This window comes from Gavia stellata, chromosome 3, assembly GCF_030936135.1.
Source record: "Gavia stellata isolate bGavSte3 chromosome 3, bGavSte3.hap2, whole genome shotgun sequence".
In the NCBI taxonomy this organism is placed as follows: Eukaryota; Metazoa; Chordata; class Aves; order Gaviiformes; family Gaviidae; genus Gavia; species Gavia stellata.
In genome coordinates this window covers 48,231,114-48,250,941 of record NC_082596.1, presented here as the reverse complement: position 1 = coordinate 48,250,941, position 19,828 = coordinate 48,231,114, and the positions used below count along the sequence as shown (strand labels likewise).

The following is a 19,828-nucleotide window of genomic DNA, read 5'->3' as shown; positions in this document are numbered from 1 at the left end:
CAGAGTACATTTTAAGATCAACCACACAAGAGTTATTTTAAATACTTACCAGTGTCTCTCCAAAATTGTGCATAATCATTTAAGAGTCCAACGTAATACATTTATAGTTAAATGCAGTATTCTTGTCTTTGGAAGCAACTAGCACAGATGCTCCTATCTAACAGGCTAGTGAAAAGTAAGTAAGGGTTCTGGTGCTTCGTTAAGCAGACATAGAAATAACTTACTTTACGAACCCAGAATTTAAGGTGTAGGACCAAATTTCTGTTATACTAACGTAAAAACAGTCATTCCATGTGATTTCAGTGAAATGACTCTGACTTTACACAAGTGTGATTAGAAGAATTTGATCCTAATCCCTAAGCTGCTATTGCAAGAAGTGCTCTGTAAAGCATGGCTTTCATTGTAGTCTGCTTTCCGCTGCACTTACACATGGGGACTTTGAAGGCAGAGTGTATTAGATGCCAAGCTGTGCAAAAACTGAATGATATTTCTTTACCTTTTATAATCTTCTGATGCTGTGTTGCTTGCAGAGCATGTGAAGTAGCTGTGGGTTAGGATTACAGAGGAGGAGACAATTCTGCAATGCAGTGTGAGCTTTTCACTCTCTGAATTCTGAAGCATTCATGAAAACAACATCCTCATGACTTCAACACAGATCACATGCAGGTAGATACAATGCACAATACTGATCTTGTCTCTTCAGGCTGTATTCGGACATTTAGCCTTCATTTTTTTAAAGTTAAACTTGACGTGAGGAACATCTCTGCAGCATAAAAAAGCTAAAATCAGTCTGAAATGGCAGTCTGTCAGCATGTAATGTTCGGTGTGTTTTAGCTACTTGCTTCATAAGACACCGGCATCTATCTGAGATGGGACAATGCTTGTTTTTTGTTTTCTTTTAGTCTGCTCCTAAAGCATAAATATGGAATAAGGGGTCAATTATGGTAGCTTTGTTTTAACATGAATCCTGTTCTAATAAAATATTTACGTCACCCGTCATTATTTTCCCAAATGCAATCAGTGTTCATGTCAGTGCGCCTTGACTATCATTTGTTGTATGGTACGCAGGCTGGCAATATGACAGTTGAACAAGCAGGTCCTGCAAGTGGCTCAGCAACATCTCCTTCTAGTTCTGTCCAAGTTCCTTTCTCAGGACTATAGCAAATAGTAGAAGATTTGTAGGCTCCCTGTAATAGAACAAAAAGTCATATTAAATACGGCCTAAGTTAAATCCAAGTCACACATCAGCTTTAAAGATGAAAAGCCACTTTCGAAAGTGACTCATGGTTTTGGGCCCTAATTTAAGAGACCTTCAAGAGGTTTGGTTTTCATATGGGCTGAGCGCCCAGCCGCTGCAAATCAGGCTCCTTCACAAGCACCTTATAAGCGGAGCTATAGGCATACAGACCCGTCAGTCACTTTTGCCAAATTGCATCTGTTTTTTATATTACTCCATATCGTGAATACAATCTGGTAATAACTCATCTAAATAGAAACACACAAAGGTGAAAAAATACTCCATGTTCTCCACAAGTTGAAAACCAAACCAAAACACGCCCCTACAGCTACTTCATCCCTCGTCTCCTCTCTGTCCCATCTGAGGAATATACAGACTGGCTGCAAGAGCTCAGGAGTGGAAGGGTCACTGTAGAAAGCAGGTACACACCATACTCCAGCTGTAGCCTCCTACAAGGTAAATACTGTCATCAAGGACTGCGCAGCCAGGGCCACTGCGACCCTCCAAAATAGGAGTCTGGAGGATATTCCACTGGTCACCTTTTGGATCGTAGCATTCCACAAGCATTACGTCAAGATGGGAGAAACCTGGATGAGGGCATTGAGAAAAAAGAATGTGTGTTATGACATACTGGTTTATTATTTGTTTTACTGTTAAATTTATTAAATTACAGTTAGAATTCTATTATTGCAATTATAACATCATTGTTAAACTTTCTTCTAGAAAATATTACCATATATATTCAAGCCATCTTCTGTAACATTAATGTCTCATTATTTCAGTTCAAATAAATCTGCTGAAAGCTTTTACCATTAGTTCTACAGTCTTCTACAAATCACAAGTACATATAAAACCTGAACAGATCAGAAAGTAACATTCAGTAATAACCTATCAACGATGCAAGCAGATTCAAGTAATATTCCTCCTCATCTATCAGTGCTAATGCGAGTTTGAACACATATGAAAAGACTGTCCTGGCAGTCTTTCTCAAAGGTCAGCAGATCTAATCTATTCAAAAGTCAACAGATTAAATCTTGCTCAGAAATCAATGCCTAACAACTCAAGGTAGACCTTAGACAACTGATGCCACTTGGTTCCAGAGGGACAAGGTGCTTAGCATGACAGACATGATGTTAAGGACCAGCTTCAATTTTCAAGCTGATTTAAGTTGTTACCTTAAGCAAGTAGCTGTGATGTGACGAAGTCTTTAAGGTGACAGAAAATGGAACAAAAAAAAAAAAAATGGTGGCCCCATCATTCCCTGACAGACTGAAAAAGGCTCCATGCAACTGCTGCTTTGTAATCACCAAAGGGCAGATGGGTCTCAGCTCAAGACTCTCAAGCTGTGATGTTTAGTACCAGTTAAGTGAGCTGAACATGGACATAGAACCCAGGAGTCCTGGTTCCTTCTCCAATATTTAGACATTTCCCCTATCTTAAACTACTTTCTTTATCAGAGCACTGCAGTAAAATTATGACTTTCTTAATATGCTCGGATGCTTTACTTGACACTACTGTCTTCTCCATCAAGGTATGATAGAAAAGAGAAGTTAGATTTTCTGGAAAAGGGCATTTGGTGATATTGGTACTTCACAATGATGCTGCTTATACAAGTATTATTTATGTCAGGAACGAATAGCTGTGATGAAATAATTTTTTGTTGCTGTAAAGTTTTCAAGGGGCCATAAAAAGGCCACCGCAGTGCACCCAGAATCTGTCAAAAGCTCCATAATAAACTGCAGTATGCACATGACTAGCTGCGATGTGGTAAATGCACTGCTGACACTAGTATACAGATCCAGCTTCACAAAGGAGGGCTTTGCAATGGAGCCCTGCTATTGCCACTCGGTTGGAGAATTTGTAACATTTCATCTGCACTTCAGTCCCCTCCCTCCTCCCTTTCCTTGCAGTTCTTCCTTTTGTTTCACTGTACAGAAGAAACCAGTTTTCCAAAAAGCCCTTCTTCCAGACAGCAGGTGGCTTTCCAGAAGCCTGGATGTTAAATACCTCTCACAACAGCAAGCAATTCATACATAACATGTATATTAGAAGTTCCTTCCTTCCCAGAGGATGGTAGGTAAAACTGGGTGAAGAAAGAAGGAGAAGACAGGATGGAAACAATTCAAGCCTATGAAAACAAAGCATCTGCTTTGGCAATAGGAGGGCTGTGACATATTAACTTTCACTTTAGTAGGAGAAAAAGCCAACACTGTGGAGCTCTGCAACCTCTAAAAAATTTGCTGGACCCTGTAAGGTCCAGTCCAGGAACATTCATCACAACTGGGGGTGGGAAGTGGAGGCACAGCAGCCCTGCACCCAGCTGCAGGGGTTTATTCACCACTACTATTTACCAGGGAAAATTTACATCTGGGACTTTGTCCCCTACATGCTCCACAGGCATTCAGATCTTCAAATGCAGCATGTGGTTTCAGACCCTCACAAGGACTTGGGTACTGGAGTCATCCAGGCACATGGCCTGGTGTTGCTGGCAGTTAACATCGCTTTTTCTTTTGCATTACAATTTTCTCTTTTGTTGTGACACTTTTCTTTTTTTTTTTTTTTCAAGTACAAAAGGAGAAAGAAAAAAAAGGGAATATAAAGTGTCAATTATTGTCAGGGGACAAAGGATCAGGAGCTGTGCTTTTTGTCTAAGTGGCTGGATTAAGCAGAATCTCTTTAGCAGTAATAGCAATGGCATGTAGGTATTAAGACAAAAAGACCAGATGCCTAAGCAGTAGTTATTTTAATATGAGACCTTTTCAAAAGATGAAAATGAGACCTCTAAAAAGAATTATAATTAACAAGCTACATTTAATACTAAAAAGGGATCTAAAGACCGTAGTCCTAATATTTAATGGCTGGAGGTTTGGGGTTTTTTTCCTTCATTAAATCAGGAGCTTGTTTTTGTGTGTTGCTCTGAATAAAGCACTCTCTAACTGCACATTTTGGAAAATGATTTACAGAGGAAAATATTGCTGGTACTTTCGGGTCAAAGAATAATCTGTTTGTTTCATTGAATTCTTGGTAATGACAAATTGTCCATGCCTTTGAGTAATGGAAGCTCCCATTTTTATTATGTAAAGCATTCATTACTCATATATTTAATGTACTGTTATAATTTTAAAATAATTTGCATAAAATGTTTTTAAAATTGCTGGCTCAAGTGTCCTGTTAAATTGTGTTGCCTGGTTTTTAATGTATTTAACAATGACTGTCTAACAAAAATATTCTTTATCAGGAGACGAGGGACACTGAAATGCTTTTTCGCTATTAAAAATGTGACCTTTCAAATGGTTTCCTCCAATTGCATACAGCCGATCGTTCATTACAGCCAAAGTGTGGATTGCTCGCTTTGTGTTCATGTCCTGTTTTCGGGCCCAGACGTCCATCACAGGGTCATAGCAGTACAGCCAGGGGACATATTCTCCGTTGTGAACACCTCCTGCAAAGTAAACATACTGCTGTTAATTAATGTAAATAAAGACATTGCGTTTCAGCAGGAATTTATGATTCTGGGTTCTAGGCTTTTGTTGTTGTTTTGGGTTGTATTTTTGTTATATAGCAGGAATTATAAAAGGTACTGGCCTGAAATATATATCTTGCCATTGTGAACGGCTCCTGCATGGGCTGCCAATGGTTGTGGTAACGAAGACACGTAACGCCACTCGTTTGTCTCCAGATTGTAGCACTCCACGCTGGACAAGTAGCCAGTTTCATTTCTTCCACCGATTACATACAAATTCTTGTCAAGGCGACAGGCATAGAAACTGGCTCTCCTGGAGGACGGGGCACAACAAAACAAAACAAGCCACCAACACACCAATTAGCCAGGTCAACCATGTTTTTTCTGTCTCCAGCTGACTCCCTGAACTAAGGTAGTGGCTCCTTCAAACGCTACTTCAGAGAGAAGTGTCCAGGAGCTTCACATGCTTACGGTTATCCTAGAGCCTGTGCTGCTTTCCTAATCAAATACATGCTCCACATCAAATGAAATGTTCATTTTTTGGTGTCAAAACAATTAAGCATACAAAAATCTGGCAGAAAATACGCCTTTTCAAAGCTGTTTGTTGCTTTTTCACACCCGTGAAAGATAAAAAGGTGCTCATTAATGTTTGGAGCATTACCTTGTAAGGGATATAACAACTCAGTAAGACAAAGTGAAAAATGAGGTAGATAATGTAACAATAATAAATTATCTTGACATTCACTTTCTTTATGGTCCTTCAAGGGTCATTGTTCCCAATTTACTAAGAGAACCACATCATCAAAATTTTTCTTCAATTATAATTTTTTTCTTCTTTCTGCAGTACTGCAAATAGAACAACTTCCCTTATGCTAGGCACAATATTACATTTCCACCCTTTAACTCGAAAGAGGTCCGTCTCCATCCAACTAACTCTAAGAAAAGTTTTAGCCATGTGTCCACTTTCATGCGCAACTCAGGTATGCAGGAAAAGAATTCATTTTTCCGGTCAGGACTGCTAGGCATATATTAGTTCCTGTTCCTCGTGCCTCCAAAATTAACAGTAAGTGTCTGTGGCTGAAGTAAAAGTAGATTATTTGGAGAGACCCTGTTTGGTATAATTCACTTTCAGGGAAAGCTCCCCAGATTATTCAGCAGGAGGAGGGTTTGCTAGGGTAGAGGCCCTTAATTTTAAGCTGCAATGATATGAGAAAGAAAATTGCAAAAGAGCACAGCTAGGCTAGGACAAAGACCTGTACAAAATGTTGAATGACAAGAATTGTCAGTCCCAAACTTAAAATTTTCTCCTTCATGAAACTGGAGTGGTGTGCAAGCCCAGAGACAAGCAGGCAGGTCAGGCATGGCAAGGTCTAGCTCTGACAGCTCCTGCAAAGCAGGCACGCTGAAGTGTGGCTGCAGCTTGCCAAACCCCCTCTGTGGCTGACACAATGTGCTCCAGTTCCTGCCCAGGCACCCAAATTTGAATCTGGGAGCGGCTGCATATTGCACTCCTGAATTGCACGGTAAACCTTGGGGGCTTGATGGTCACTTGCACCATCAAGGGCTTAATCCTGCAGACCGCTGCAAGGCATTCAGGATGAGTGGTGGTCCACCTACAGAGCACAACACCCTGCAATGAACAGCTCTGGTATGTCCCAACTCTTCCCCAGGCTTTCCTATAGTCATCCCATGACCAGGTGAGCTAGCAAAGCCTGGTGTGCCATTCCTCCAACCTGCCATCTAGCCAGGCATGCATTCAGAAGCATTTCCGTCAGTGAAGGCATGATTAAGATCCCTCTCCTTTACCCAGCTGCCTATTTTCACAAAATTTCTAGTATGCTTTAACGTTTTGGAGAAATTTCCCTCTTTGTTAAATGTGACTGAGACTGGCTGGTAGTTTGTAAGTTGGAGAAGAGGTCAGACAGACACGAAGATACAGCCATGGAAACCACAGAGCTGGCTGGGCGTTCAGGGAGCAGACCTGACGCAATGCTGCCTGTTGCCGGCCTTATGTTTTGGATTTCATGCACACCTGACAGGGCTCCTCACCCGGCTGGTGAGGAGTTGTGTCACCGAGCACCTCCTGTCTACCTCTTTGCTTTCACCTTGCCTGCATATGGGCAACTTGGACGGTGCAGGACAGCATCCCTTGTTGAGCAGGAACACTGGCACAGGGATAAGGCTACCAAAAGAAAATATGCAAACAGGAGGACAGGAAGGCTGCTAAGTGCCTCAAGCTCAGCTGATGAATTAAATAAGACCATTTAATTTATCTGTCAATGGGCAGATAGAAGCTGATGGCATATATTGCCCTGCATGGTCGGGCAGCAAATTGTGCATCTATGTTTTTAGCCTGATTTTCTATGGAAACAAAGCTTAGTTGATTACACTGTAGGTGTACCCATGTCTGCCTGAGTGTTGTCTCCTCAACAAAAACCTGCTGGATGTTTTCACTCTAATTTGACAGAAGGTATAGGTGTTAGAGGCAATTAAGTTCTTATATGCTTCCTGAGAGTATGACAAGTGAGTATGAGAGTATGAGCAAGACAGCCTCTACTGGCCCCAAAAATAGGAAAAGCTGCAGAGGTCACATCTTATTAGACATCAGAGAGCTTGCATGGACAGGCACACGTTCTCTGACCCTTCTGTGTCCAGCAGCCACAAGGCACAAACCCACGGGATGCCTGGCATCGATTCTCGGGGTGCTCACGCCTCCACTCGTCTGTCCTCACACGCCTCCTCTGATGAACCCGTTAACAAACTGCTCTCAGCATGGGTTTTTGAGTTCAGGTTTAATAAACAGAGGTAGGTACAACTTGCAGGCATTACTACTTTAACCAGCATTTCATTGACGTTATTCTGTACATGTACTCCTGGTTTCATCCACACAGTGTCACTGTAAGGAGCAAAAATGAAAGCGTCAGCACACTTCACCCTTTTCCTTGGATGTGAACATGCACTCAGTAGCGCCTGTCACAAATATTTTAAGCTTTTTGGTTTTTTACTTTTCAGTGATACAGTGTGTAAGGGGCATGCTGTTAAGTGATGACTTTTTAAACTGCTGTAAAATATGATTCAGATTAAAATATAATACAGCAATCTTTGCATGACAACTTTCCCCACAAAACTGGGAAGAGACTATCCATTCTAATGAGATAAATGGAATCCACCTCAAGATCTGAATATGGACAATTATTTTGTGGTTTTCTTCAGGATTGCAAGTCCTTGATTTTAACTTGTCTCTGAAATGCTTTTCCTTCACAACCCTTCACTCAATAATCAACCCAGCTAACTTCCCATAAGTACACACACATAAAAGGGAAGAGTTTCTGATTTCCACAGATGATGAATTTATGCCCTGGAACAAGAAATACAAGTAGCAGTCTGAGGTTTAAAACTACCAATGCTATTACTGGTCATCGCAATATCTGGACCTGATTTCAGGGTCACTGTTAGAGTGTATGCTTTGCCTTTTAATAACTAAAGTCATCTTAGTAAGGGTTAACATTACTATTATTGAAGTCAAAGACTATAATAAAATGTGAAATTGTTTTATCTCTTTTTCTGCGGCTTCTTTTCTCAGTTCACTCAGCCTCAGTGAGGATGCTGACCTGCTCAATTCCACTTGTCCTTCGGGCCCTGGTACAATGCTGTATTTTTTTGCTGGTCTTTAAACAAAACCTTTTAACTCAGGATGTAAGAATAAAGAAGATGTTTTAAATGTTACTATATTCCCAATACCTCATCCAGCTCTGGGCTGAGCTGGCAAGATGCAACAGTACTCTGACTGAGGTGTCCGGCTTATTCCACAAGTTCAGATACGTCCGCTACAAAGACCACTCCTTCAGTAGATGTGCTAGTCTAACTGAACTGCTCTCCAAAAAGCATCCTGTTGTTATTGCATCATCAGGCAGATGTGTATTTCAAAAGCCATTGAGTCATTTGCTGCTTCCCTAAACAATGCACTCCTGAAAATAGTACATACTTTTCGAACGCATGTATTTTTGAGATATTCTTCAAATGAAAAGAAACCAAACTTGGCTTTAAAGAAAAAACACACTGACGGCTCTGAGTCCATAATGGAATTAGACTTTTCTTTATAGCTCATACAGTAAAATCAATCAGATATGGATTTTAGCATATGAGATAAAAGTTTACTCATCAAATATTTCATCCAGATTTTCAGCTTGAGAATATACTGCCTGTGAATGAGACCTACATTTACCTGGCAGTCATTTCAAAGGAGCTATTATAGTCTATCCAGCCAATTATTCTCAGACTAAAATTCCTAAGTAGGTTTTGACTTGATGGACCATAATGACTCCAAAAAATCCATTAAACAGTCTGTCTTGTCAATGGTGCCTGCATTATGCCAGCAGAGACAGGGCGTGACCCTGTACTCCTGGCATGGAAAAAATAGCCTGTTGACTTTAATGGGAACTTCATCTGACTAAAGGAGCTGGGAAAGGAGACTACATAAAAGCTCTCTCTTGTTTGTATGATCTTCTAAAAACTGGGCCTAACCCTACCTCTAAAGGCTGCAACAAGTCTGAGGAAGTCATTAGGGATAAGCAAATAAACCATTAAAACATTTTAGAAAGTGATTTGAAAATCTCTCTTTTCCAACAACAGCCCCAATGCTTAGGAGCCTTTATAGAGAAATAATGGGCAAGCCTATGAGTTATGTATCCTGAACAAAAGAGGTGACAATTAACGTTGTCATAGTAAAGCCCCTTGCAGAAGGAACTATGTTTGAGTGGACCATTACATTTAAATAATACTGTAAGGAGCTGAGATGCTAATACATTACAGTTTATTACCGGACAGCTGCTAAGCAATCACAATGTGCAGCAGATCATCTGACTCTTGGCTAAAGGCAGCAGCTTCCACCATAGCACAAGGCAAATCATATGTCGCACCTGCGATTATAAACTGATTTTCTAGTGAAATACAACTGGCCACTGTGGAGGTGGAAAAACTCCTACTGCCTGCTTTCTCCAACCCTCAGCTACCTGCTTCTGCCTTCTAAGTTTTGTCAGACAAATAATCCCAACTGTTCAGCCAGCCGCATGTGCCCCTCAGGAGTTTTGATTGCAGATACCCAGAGGGACTAATTAGGACACAGATTAGGCTCCACAGAAGAGCTCCAGCCTCTGATACAAACACCAGTCAGCCTCCCAGTTCACTGAGGATGACCTGCACAGTGATGTGCAATCTCATGCACACCTCCTGTCCCCCCCAGGTACCAACACCTGTGCCGGTGGTGACTCAGTCTGGGGAGCTGAACCAGAGGGGAAGGCGTCCCTTTGTTTTAAGGTAAATAACCCAGTTGTGGGGTCGCCCTACAGTGATGGCAGGAGTCAGCGAGAAGGCTGGGGGTTGCCAAAGCAGGGCCACCTCTTTAGCTAAAGCCTGCTGTTGATCTAGCTCTATTAACAACTAAAAAAGAAAAAGGAGTTTTAGTAAAGGATTTTTAAAGTAAAGGATGATGTTACTAATAAAGCCAGAGACTATAATGAACTGTGATGCTCTTTTTTATCCCTATTTTTATGGCTAATTTTATCAGTTCACTCAGCTCCAACAGGGAACCTCCTCAGATCTTTTTCATGCAGCGGTACAATGCAGTATTTTTTGGTGACAATCATTGCACATGGGTCTGCATATGGACTTAGGTCAGTCAAACTGAATCCTAAACAAAGGCCCTTCAAAAACTCTTCAGACTGACATTTTACCTCTGAAAATTTGAAAGGACAGCCCTATTTCCATGCATGTTGTAATACACACCTTGAATCGGAAGGATGCACTAAGTTTGATGTATTTATGACTGCCAGACACCTGAACACTGGGGGCAGCCAACAGAAAAAGAGCTATAATACTGACAGCACATGGAATAAGGAAAGTGTCTTAGGAAGGTGGTGTGAGAGCTCTTGTACATTGGACCTATGAGAAGATGGGTGTTGAACTGAAGGATGGACATTGAACGCTCTTTCATAAAACAACATTATAACCTCGGATCTTCTGCCTTTGAGATTCTTCTTAGGAAATATGCATAATTTGGTTCAGTTTGGGGGGACTTCTTACCTGCCAGGGTAGGATTTGGGATCCACAGTTAAGCTTACACCATCTTTACTGGTCATTGCTAAGTTTATATGCACCTCTGCTCTCTGGTACACAGTTAAGATTAAAATGTGTGCTACTCTAATATGCATTAGCTGACAGCAACTTCACTCAAAGACCACCTAGGATTAAGAGTCCTCTGACAAGGCGAGACATGTTAAGGAGAGCTTTTTGTAGCTGGCATGGTGAAACAGGATGGAGTCAACATGTGAAGGTTTCAGTTCCCTATAAGACACCTGACTATACTGCTTATTTACTGCAAACTCATCATGACGCTTCAATCAGGGAACATAACAGAACACTATGAAGATTTCAGAAATATCCTTCAGACTGTACTCAGGCAACCAGTAATTGCACAAAGTCCATGGTTATTTAGCATGAGTTAGCCTTGCAGGATTTGGCATCTGGAGTTTTGAATTTGGAAAGTTTAAAAAAATCAGGAGACAAATGGGAAGCAACTGCATGCTGCAGTTTTATCTCAGTATTTTCAGTGCTTCTGTAGGCCTTACTCCCAGAACTAAGCCAAACTTCAGCTGCTCCTAGGATGATAAAACATACATTGAAAAACACGTAGCAGGTTTTTACCTCTCTTGCATGGGTGGAAGTTGTATCCAGCTGTTAAACCTGGGATCGTATCGGCTAACAAAGTTTGTACTGTGTTTCCCTGTAAAGATAGATTATTTTGACACTCAGCTGTTTGTTTCATGTATTTAACATCATGATTGTAATATATATTACATATACTTTACAAGTTGACAGCTTTTATGAAGGGTTCCCCCTTTTACAACAAGGTATGATTACACTATGTGTACAGTAATAATTCAACAAATGGGGGACTACAAGGTTTGAATTAGCAACTGTTAGCAGTAAAAGCAGATAGACATTATTCTTGCTTTCTGTAATAAGATCTTGAAAATGTGTATTTAAATTTACTTATAGATGCTGTGGAGCTTTCACAGCCACAATAAATCACAGCACTAAAGAAAATTACTGCCCAAAAGAGGGCATCCCCACAGTATTTTTATGACTAGAGTATTTTGTGTCAGGTAAAAAAAATCAAAGGGAGAATATGTGCTTTTCTTTCTCCTCAAATCATCTCTATGTGGAACATGGTAAAAAAACCTTGTGCAAATAACCAGGAGCTGCATAAGACATCAGCATGGGGTATGCAGTGTTTGCACTAGATGGTTTATTCTACCATGTACTTTCAGTGTAAGTTAGAAGGAATTACACATGTGCATCGAAGGGGAATACACTCTTAGAGTTTTATTCCAAGTGTGTTAGCTAAGATATGAAACATGAGCAACATACACCAGCTAACTAGCTTATCCTTGCTGTCAAGCCCAAGAACTGTATTCACGTCTTCACGATATTAAGATTTCACCTTATTTTACATGCAGATTGACATCAAAGCAAGAAAACTGAAGCAAGAGAGTGTATGGCAATTTCCTGTAACACCTGAGACTTCAACAGATGAGGATCTCGGAAACAGAAACCTTTGTTTATGTATCTGTGACTAAAAAATTGAATTAGAGGCTTCACAGGCCAGCAGAATAACCCAACTGTATATGTCGCAGTTCTATAAATGGTCACTGAGTATTCTACAAGGTGAATATTTTTGCATCGGAAAAGCCTCTGTAGGATTGGCTCGCTTTGCTTGTTTCATTCCACACTTACTTCAGCATGTGTAAATAGACCATCAAGATTGTAGAGAAGAATAACGATACAGCTAGAATTTATATTCATAATAATTTAAGATCATGTTCTACAAGAAAACAGAGAAAGAAACCATGTTGACCACTCCATCTGGAAGCAAACTCATTCCCTCGCTATGTTATAAGCATGTTCCATATGAGGAGGGTAAAGCAGAATATTGATGAATAATGCAGCATTTCCCTTCAAATCCAGCGTGGTGCCTAATGAGGAGCAAAGGCCTTTATGCTGAGCACCACTCAAATACATCTCAAGACACAGGGTGAGATCCCCATACACTAAGGGCAACTGGTCATCTTGCTACCGGGTTCAGTGAAGCGAGGCTTTGCTCTTGGTCCCTATCTGAATTACTTCATCTATACAGACAATTTAGAAAAAGAGGCATTGGGAGCTATAGATTTAATGAACAGTAAATGCAGTAACAGTAAACATCTGACCAGCTCTAGGTCTCACTGTTTAGGACATTTATTAATCTATTTCTATTACAAAAAGCAGAATTTCAAAACACTGTAAGTATTGATCATAAGTTTGGACTTCTAGTAGGAGCTTTTAATGCTGCCGTATTCACTACATCTTTCAGAGTTATTGGGGGCTTCAGTGGTCAGTGGTTATATAGCAGCTTTTTAATTATGTCATACAAACATCTGATTTGGGGACCTTGGCCTCCTTACATAGCATGTGTCATACACATACTCACTACAAATATCACGTATGTAGAAGATTGTACAGGGTAGAAAGAGAAGGGCTTAGTGAGCCTAGAGTGGGAACATAAGATACAAATCTGGTCACTTTACAGGAAGGGAGATGAAATCAAACTAGAACAAGCACAAAGAAGAGCTACTATGGTGACAGGAGGAACAGAAAGCTTATCTTATGGCGGGAGACAAATAACTTGGCTAGGAAAACAAAAGCTGAAAGGGGATAGGAGCGCTGTCTGTAATACATCAGAGGAACAAATCTCCAGGAGGGGAAAACCTATTAAGCTAAAGGACAACTTTGGCATGAGAACAAGGTGATTTAGACAGTCAAAGAATACATTTTACTGGAAATTAGAATAAGGCTCCTAGTCATTTAAAGCAATTGTATTCTGTAACAGCTTTCCAACAGGAGTAGTATGGGCTAAAAATCCAACTGCTTTTCGAATGGAGCTTAGAAAATTTACAAAATGGGACTATATGATGCCTGTGATGGCAGGAAAAGGACTTGATGACCTACTTAAGCTGCCTGATATAACTGGTTTGACTCCAGTTTAATTTTGGAATTCAGTTTGCAAGACAAATGTATTATTTTGGCTTGCTCATCAGTCAGGAGGTTACACATGTTAGGAAGCACCAGTCAGAACGTAGAAACTGTAACGAGTAGACAGAAATCAGGATTAGCAAATCAGGACAATGGGACAAAAGGAGGAAGATGCTGCTGCTCTCTGCTCTTTACAGGAAGGTCTCTGCAGCCATGCCAAAAGGTGAAGGGCTCTGAAGGTTGGTCTTAATCCATGCCTGTGTTCTACAACCTGCTGTCATCAGCATTTACTCGTGTGGGGATCCCTTGTGACTGGAAAGGCGTAGCCATAGGAGGATGTAAAAAAAAGAGAAAAAATGTCTCCCACACTCTCTAGGTTATCAGGAAGTCACAGGAGCAGCATGGGGGGTACACGGGCGCCCCTCAGGGTCAACCCGGCTTCTCAAGAACCTGCAGGTCTGATGGCTAAAGAAACGCATCGTGGTCCTTCCATTGCCTTCATCTCAAGGATAATTGTGTCCACTGGAAAAATACCTGGCATGTTCTCATTCAAATCAAAAGCTTCGCAATGCTCTTGGCAAGACAGTTCCAGCTAGGCACATATGAAGCCCCTTCTGTACTACAAGGATAGCAGACAAGGGCCTTTACTTAAATTCAAGTGGGTATGTGCGAGCAGTTCCCATATAGCTGCACATTTAAAGCAAATCAGTTTCAAGAAAGAACTAGCCCAGCAATAACACAGGATGCAGTTTCTGATTTTCAGGTCCGCTTCTTGTGACAAGTAAGATCGATTTTTCTTGGGGTAAATTCATAAAGAGATCAGTATCAGCAATGTGCCCACCTCTTTTATTCCTATCTTCTCTATAGACAAATCATAGCTCTGGTATTCATAGAACAAGGAAGCTGTTAGACATCCGATGGCAACATCTTCAGCTCAGAAGTTGATCTAGGTCGACCTCAGACCTAAGGTACTATCCACCTCACAGTTATGCTTGACTCCTATCTCAGATGCAGGATGTGAACCCGTTCTTACATCTCTCCATCATCTTGTGACTCAGTTTCCACATCTTTAAATTGTGGGTAGTTATACTTCTTTTCTTTCATCCTTCATGTGACATGGCTATTTAATTATAAACTGTCTGGAACAAGGTCTGCCTCTTATTATCCATATGCCTACCACCAAGCACAACAGGGGCCCTCAGTTGCTGGTGTGGCTGATGCTACTACTAATAATTGTCATTAATGATACCACGGTATCTCCTCTAATATAAAGGAGATTCAACAATAGAACTGAAGGGCTCTTCTCCTAAGACATTTAGTGATATTTTTAACTACACCGGAAATATGCTTATAGGGTGGACTGGATTGTTTGTCTCAGGTTTTAGGAAGTGAACAGATGTAACAATTTTCTATAATTTGGTTTAGTGCAGATGCTGAAATGGGGCATTCACAATAAAATATATGCAGTATATGTAATTTCAGCTGGATCCTCTGGTGTTTTAAAGTAAAAATGTGTACCTGCAAGCTGTTTTATGGTTTCTCAGTCATAATTATCTCTGTTACACAGACTGCTACAACTACAACCCTTTCTTCGTGTGCAAGCTTTTTAACAATGTCTTGACAATTTTGTGAATTTTGCAAGGCATGGTATTCTCCTTTTGCTTTGCTCAGAAGCCTGTTAAATTGTTTAATTTCTCTTTGCAGTAAATTTATGAAGTAATCAAATCAAAGAAGGTAGCAGCAGATAATCTATATGAGAAGCTCTTGCACAAGACTAAAAAAAGGACCAGTTTAAGAATCTCAGAGTCTAGATAATTAACACATTAACAACTTTAGCTGCGAGTATCTGGTTTGACAATAGAAAGGAAGCATTCATCTACTGCAATTGCATTATTATATTATGACTGGAAGGAGACTGGAAATGAAGGTTAAAATTCTTAACAGCTGCTGCTGGTGCATGCACTTGAAAGAGTCTGTTCTGCTGCCTGTGGCATTTCTCAAGGGATGTGGGAGCTGATGAATGACAGAGATGCTAATGCTAAAGTAACAGATATTTATTACATCAATATCTAAAAGTAGCTTTTACTAGGTTCAACAATTAGGCTAAGGGTCCTCAAAATCCCTTGCTAATGACTACATCAGCTGACCTGATGGACAGACAGACAGAGGAAGGCAGATGCTGCCTGTGCCTCTTAATATTCTATACATACCATTAGGGTTCCATTGGTCTTCTCCTCCCAGCACGAACAAGAAGTTTTCCACTTCCACGACACAGTGATGGGCACTGTTATATGGCATAACTGCAAGTAAAGCAAGAATTCTTTGTCAGCTCAGGGCACTGATTCCATCAAATATTTCCAAAGGTACAAAATACAACACTGGGATTAAATCTATATGAAATAATAAAGGAATGCATCACCCCAAGTGTGTATGTCCATTGAAGTAGCAGCAGACAAAGCCACTTATTAGTAATCTTACGTTACTCAATTTTGCAAATAATTGAGAAAAAAAGCTGGAATTCTGGTCCCTCGGCGCCCTGCCACCTGCCTAACTGCCGTATATGCTGCTCTAAAAACAACTTGTAAAAAGGGGTGAAGTTGCCTGATACTTCCCTGCAAATAAGCAGATGCTAGGAATGCTAGTATGCTAGGAAACATTAAAAAAAACTCAGCCCAGCTTTGTTCTGCTGGTAATGTTTCTACAAGAAGAGTCAGTGTGTTCGGTAGCTTTCTATTACACAGCAATGAACAAGCTGCATTTCCATACAGTTTTAAGTTTTTAAATTAAGGTCCTGCTGATTTAATGCCTTTTCCAAATGTATACGCTTAATTTCCTGTACAATGTCATTAGCAGCACAATCACACATTTTCTATTCATCTAATCTGGAAGCCCTTTGTTAACAAAGATCAAAACTGTGGCATTAGGTTTGCAATATCGCTTTTTTTTGGAGGTGTCGCAATTACTATGGACTAACTAGAGTCACAATAATCTATTTTTTCAAATTTACATCTTCCACTGAAAATGCTAAGACACAAAAATAAGGACTTATATACACATAATCTGCACATATTATTACGGTGTGCCATACAGCACTATTGTGATGTTATAGGGTAAATGTAAACTTACACAGCATTAGTTATCATACCACATAGAGTAGTTTTGGCCCAGTGACACCAGTAGGAAAAATGATGTCCTTGTTCAGCTCATCATATGGGCACCTTAAATCTAGGTGAGGACAAATGGGGAGGTGATGTGCATGTACAGGCAGGGAACTTATTGCTTGACACGGATCAACAGAGCACTTAGGAAACCAGTGCAGTGGGAAATCAATATGACTCAGGGCCAGCTCTTACTTTGTGCTCTTTTGCCAATGCCAAAAAAAAAAAAAAAAAGAGGCAGCCTATCTCACACTTGGATTATTTTGGGTGATATATCTCTCATTTCATTTGTTTTATTATCTTTTATTTTTCTCAGAATGCAGTTGTGCAGTATAGCATATGCAAATAATAATAAGAAGATATACGCACAGCTTTGTTATTTAGGACACATTTTCTTAAAGATCAAGTGGGATCATTTAAGCTTCTTACTGAAGTTTTTGCCAAGGCAATGATGAATAAGTAAGGTACATTTTTAGTTTCTAGTAAAGGTCGAATATCATTTTCATAGTCTGTGCTCTTACAAGTCATGTAAGTGAAGCAGTTCTTAAATTGGGCAGCCAGGTACAGTGAAAGTTCATTAATTAAGGTTATTTGTTACTAGTACACTTTATATAACTGGACAGTAATCGTATACTAGGCACTGCATAAGATTTTATACTACCTATAGATTCCTACAGTGGGATAAAAGAATGAAAAGATTTTTGTTATCTTCTTAGCCCCCCATATCCTATTTATCGCATTCTTCAATCTCATTTTAAAATTACCTCTTTCAAAAACCCAGTACTTCCCTTGATTTTGTGGATGCTTGTACTACAGAATGAATTTGGGTCTCCCATGGGAAATTTGCTGTCTTCCTTAGATGCTTTTTGGGACCCTCCTCTCAAGAAGAGAATCCCCAGGATCAGTCCACAGGGGCTTCAATTCTTACCTCATCCAATGCTCTATTATGGTTTCAAATGAGGTCCAGGCCAGTGGTTGTACTCCCAACCAGGCTCTTCCTTTGGTCAATCTGAAGAGATCTAGCATTTATCAGTACTGTCTGCAGGCAGCACATATGCGTATTTTTCACATGTTGTGTTTTCATTTTTACAAACACTTCTGTTTATTTATCCTCCATATTGACACAAACAGGGCCAGCAGAGGAAGAAATTGTATTTTAAGCTTTTCTGCTGTTCCCATGCATATAAACTATGCAATAAGACTCCCACACTCATGGTGATAATTAAACTTTGAAAACTAAGGGCTTAATCCTGGCTCCTACTTAACTTGATGGCAACATTCCCACTGATACAGGATTGGGCCCAAATGACCCAAACTACCATCCGTAGCTCACAGGAAAGCTAAAGGGAAGCTTGCCTTAGAAAGGAGGGTAGTATTTGGGTTTCAGAAGGTAAGGTGACTGCAGTAAAACACTGCAGACCTTTACTATGACCTTTGTTTCTCACAGAGCTTTGGGGAAAACTCTGTACGTCAATCTGCCCACGGGGCTGGAGGGGGCTGGACAAAACAGAGAGGACAGAGCAACATTGTGGACATCTAAGAAAGAGGGAGTTTTGGCACCGAAATTGTGAAATCACCAACATGGCAGTCTTTCTCCCTGACCATTTTCAGGGTCCCTCAGAATCATGAGTTCTACACAAAAATCAAAACTATGGGAATGAGCAATTTTTTTTACCGCCATAAAACGCCCCTTGAAAGCACCAGAAAACTTGTGCTGTAAGCCATAATTCCTTATGAACACACTCCCATACAGGACATAACTTTTCATAGATATAGTCAAAATTATGTGGCCATGAGCATGCTAAATTCAGCCTCTAGTAGGAAGAATCTTCTCAGACTCACTGGGCTTGCCAGGGTGTAACAGGAAGAATTTGGCCCATCACACGGTCTGGCCAGGCTGCTGCTTTCATTAATTTTATATGAGCCTTTGTCTGCTATTTTGCTTTAATAATGTGAAAATCCCATCTTCTCATTTTTCGATTTCAACTCAGTGGAACACCTGCCTGCCCCACAAAAAGGGTATTTGAAGAGAAGTTTGTACGCCACGCTCAAACACAGCCCGGTGTGAGTTTTTAGCGTGTCAGTCAGTGAGTTAGAGGGAAAGGGTAAGGAGAAGCTAATCAGGATGAAATGAGATTAAAGGCTGTCTAATTTTACAGCAACTGTGATCCATCAGCCACTGTGAAAGTGACAGTGGAAATGAATGATGGAGACAGACAGGTGGGGCTGTACATTTCACTGATTTATCCTCAAATGCACTGGGCCTTATTTTATTGAGTGAACATGACCGCATTTATCATGACTGTCATCTAAACCCACTTCCCTCCATTTAAAAAGGTCACTTTACTAGGAGGGAGTAGGATAGAGGCACTTTCAAAACAGATTTAAAATTTAATAACACATGTTTATAAAACCCTGTGCAAGAATTCTCAACTTTATTAAAGACTGATTTAAAAGGAAGGAGAAAAGTCTATTAAAAAGAGGAGAAGATGAAAAAAAGCCATGGTCATCTGAGAAACATGCTTAGCTACCAAGGTGACAGGTGCCAGAGAATTATGTGAGACAGACAGATATAAACACGTTAGTCTGAGCGGGTAGAAGCCACCTCTTCTAAGACCCTGCCCCTCACACACACTTCCCAAAGCTCGGGAGGCCCCCGGTCAACAAGCTTGTGCTTTCCTGGACCAAGAGCACAAACAAGTCGAAACAGCCCTACAGAAAACAACACCCCCACCAGGTCCCTTCCCATGCAATTTGTGTATGATCAGTAGCAGACCCTCAGTAAGGTGGGACACAACTTCTCAGGTACAGATATGTAACATGCAGAGCTTTCTAGGTCAAAACCAAATGGGCAATTTATACTTGAGAATGATCTGGAAGGCAGTGGAGTCCAAGACTGCA

The 19,828-nt window shown here is 40.5% G+C and overlaps 1 protein-coding gene across 1 annotated transcript in view; it reads right to left on the bottom strand.

The window, feature by feature from the left end:
- Nucleotides 1-1,046: 1,046 nt before the first annotated feature.
- Nucleotides 1,047-19,828, bottom strand: part of KLHL14 (kelch like family member 14) — a 60,669-nt gene continuing 41,887 nt past the window's right edge. Inside the window, exons 3-8 of the mRNA XM_059815729.1 lie at nt 15,980-16,069; nt 11,403-11,481; nt 4,823-5,013; nt 4,521-4,679; nt 1,667-1,824; nt 1,047-1,187 (exon numbers count right to left, since the gene is read on the bottom strand). Coding sequence (XP_059671712.1) covers nt 1,047-1,187; nt 1,667-1,824; nt 4,521-4,679; nt 4,823-5,013; nt 11,403-11,481; nt 15,980-16,069 — 818 coding nt within the window. The remainder of the gene's footprint in view (nt 1,188-1,666; nt 1,825-4,520; nt 4,680-4,822; nt 5,014-11,402; nt 11,482-15,979; nt 16,070-19,828) is intronic.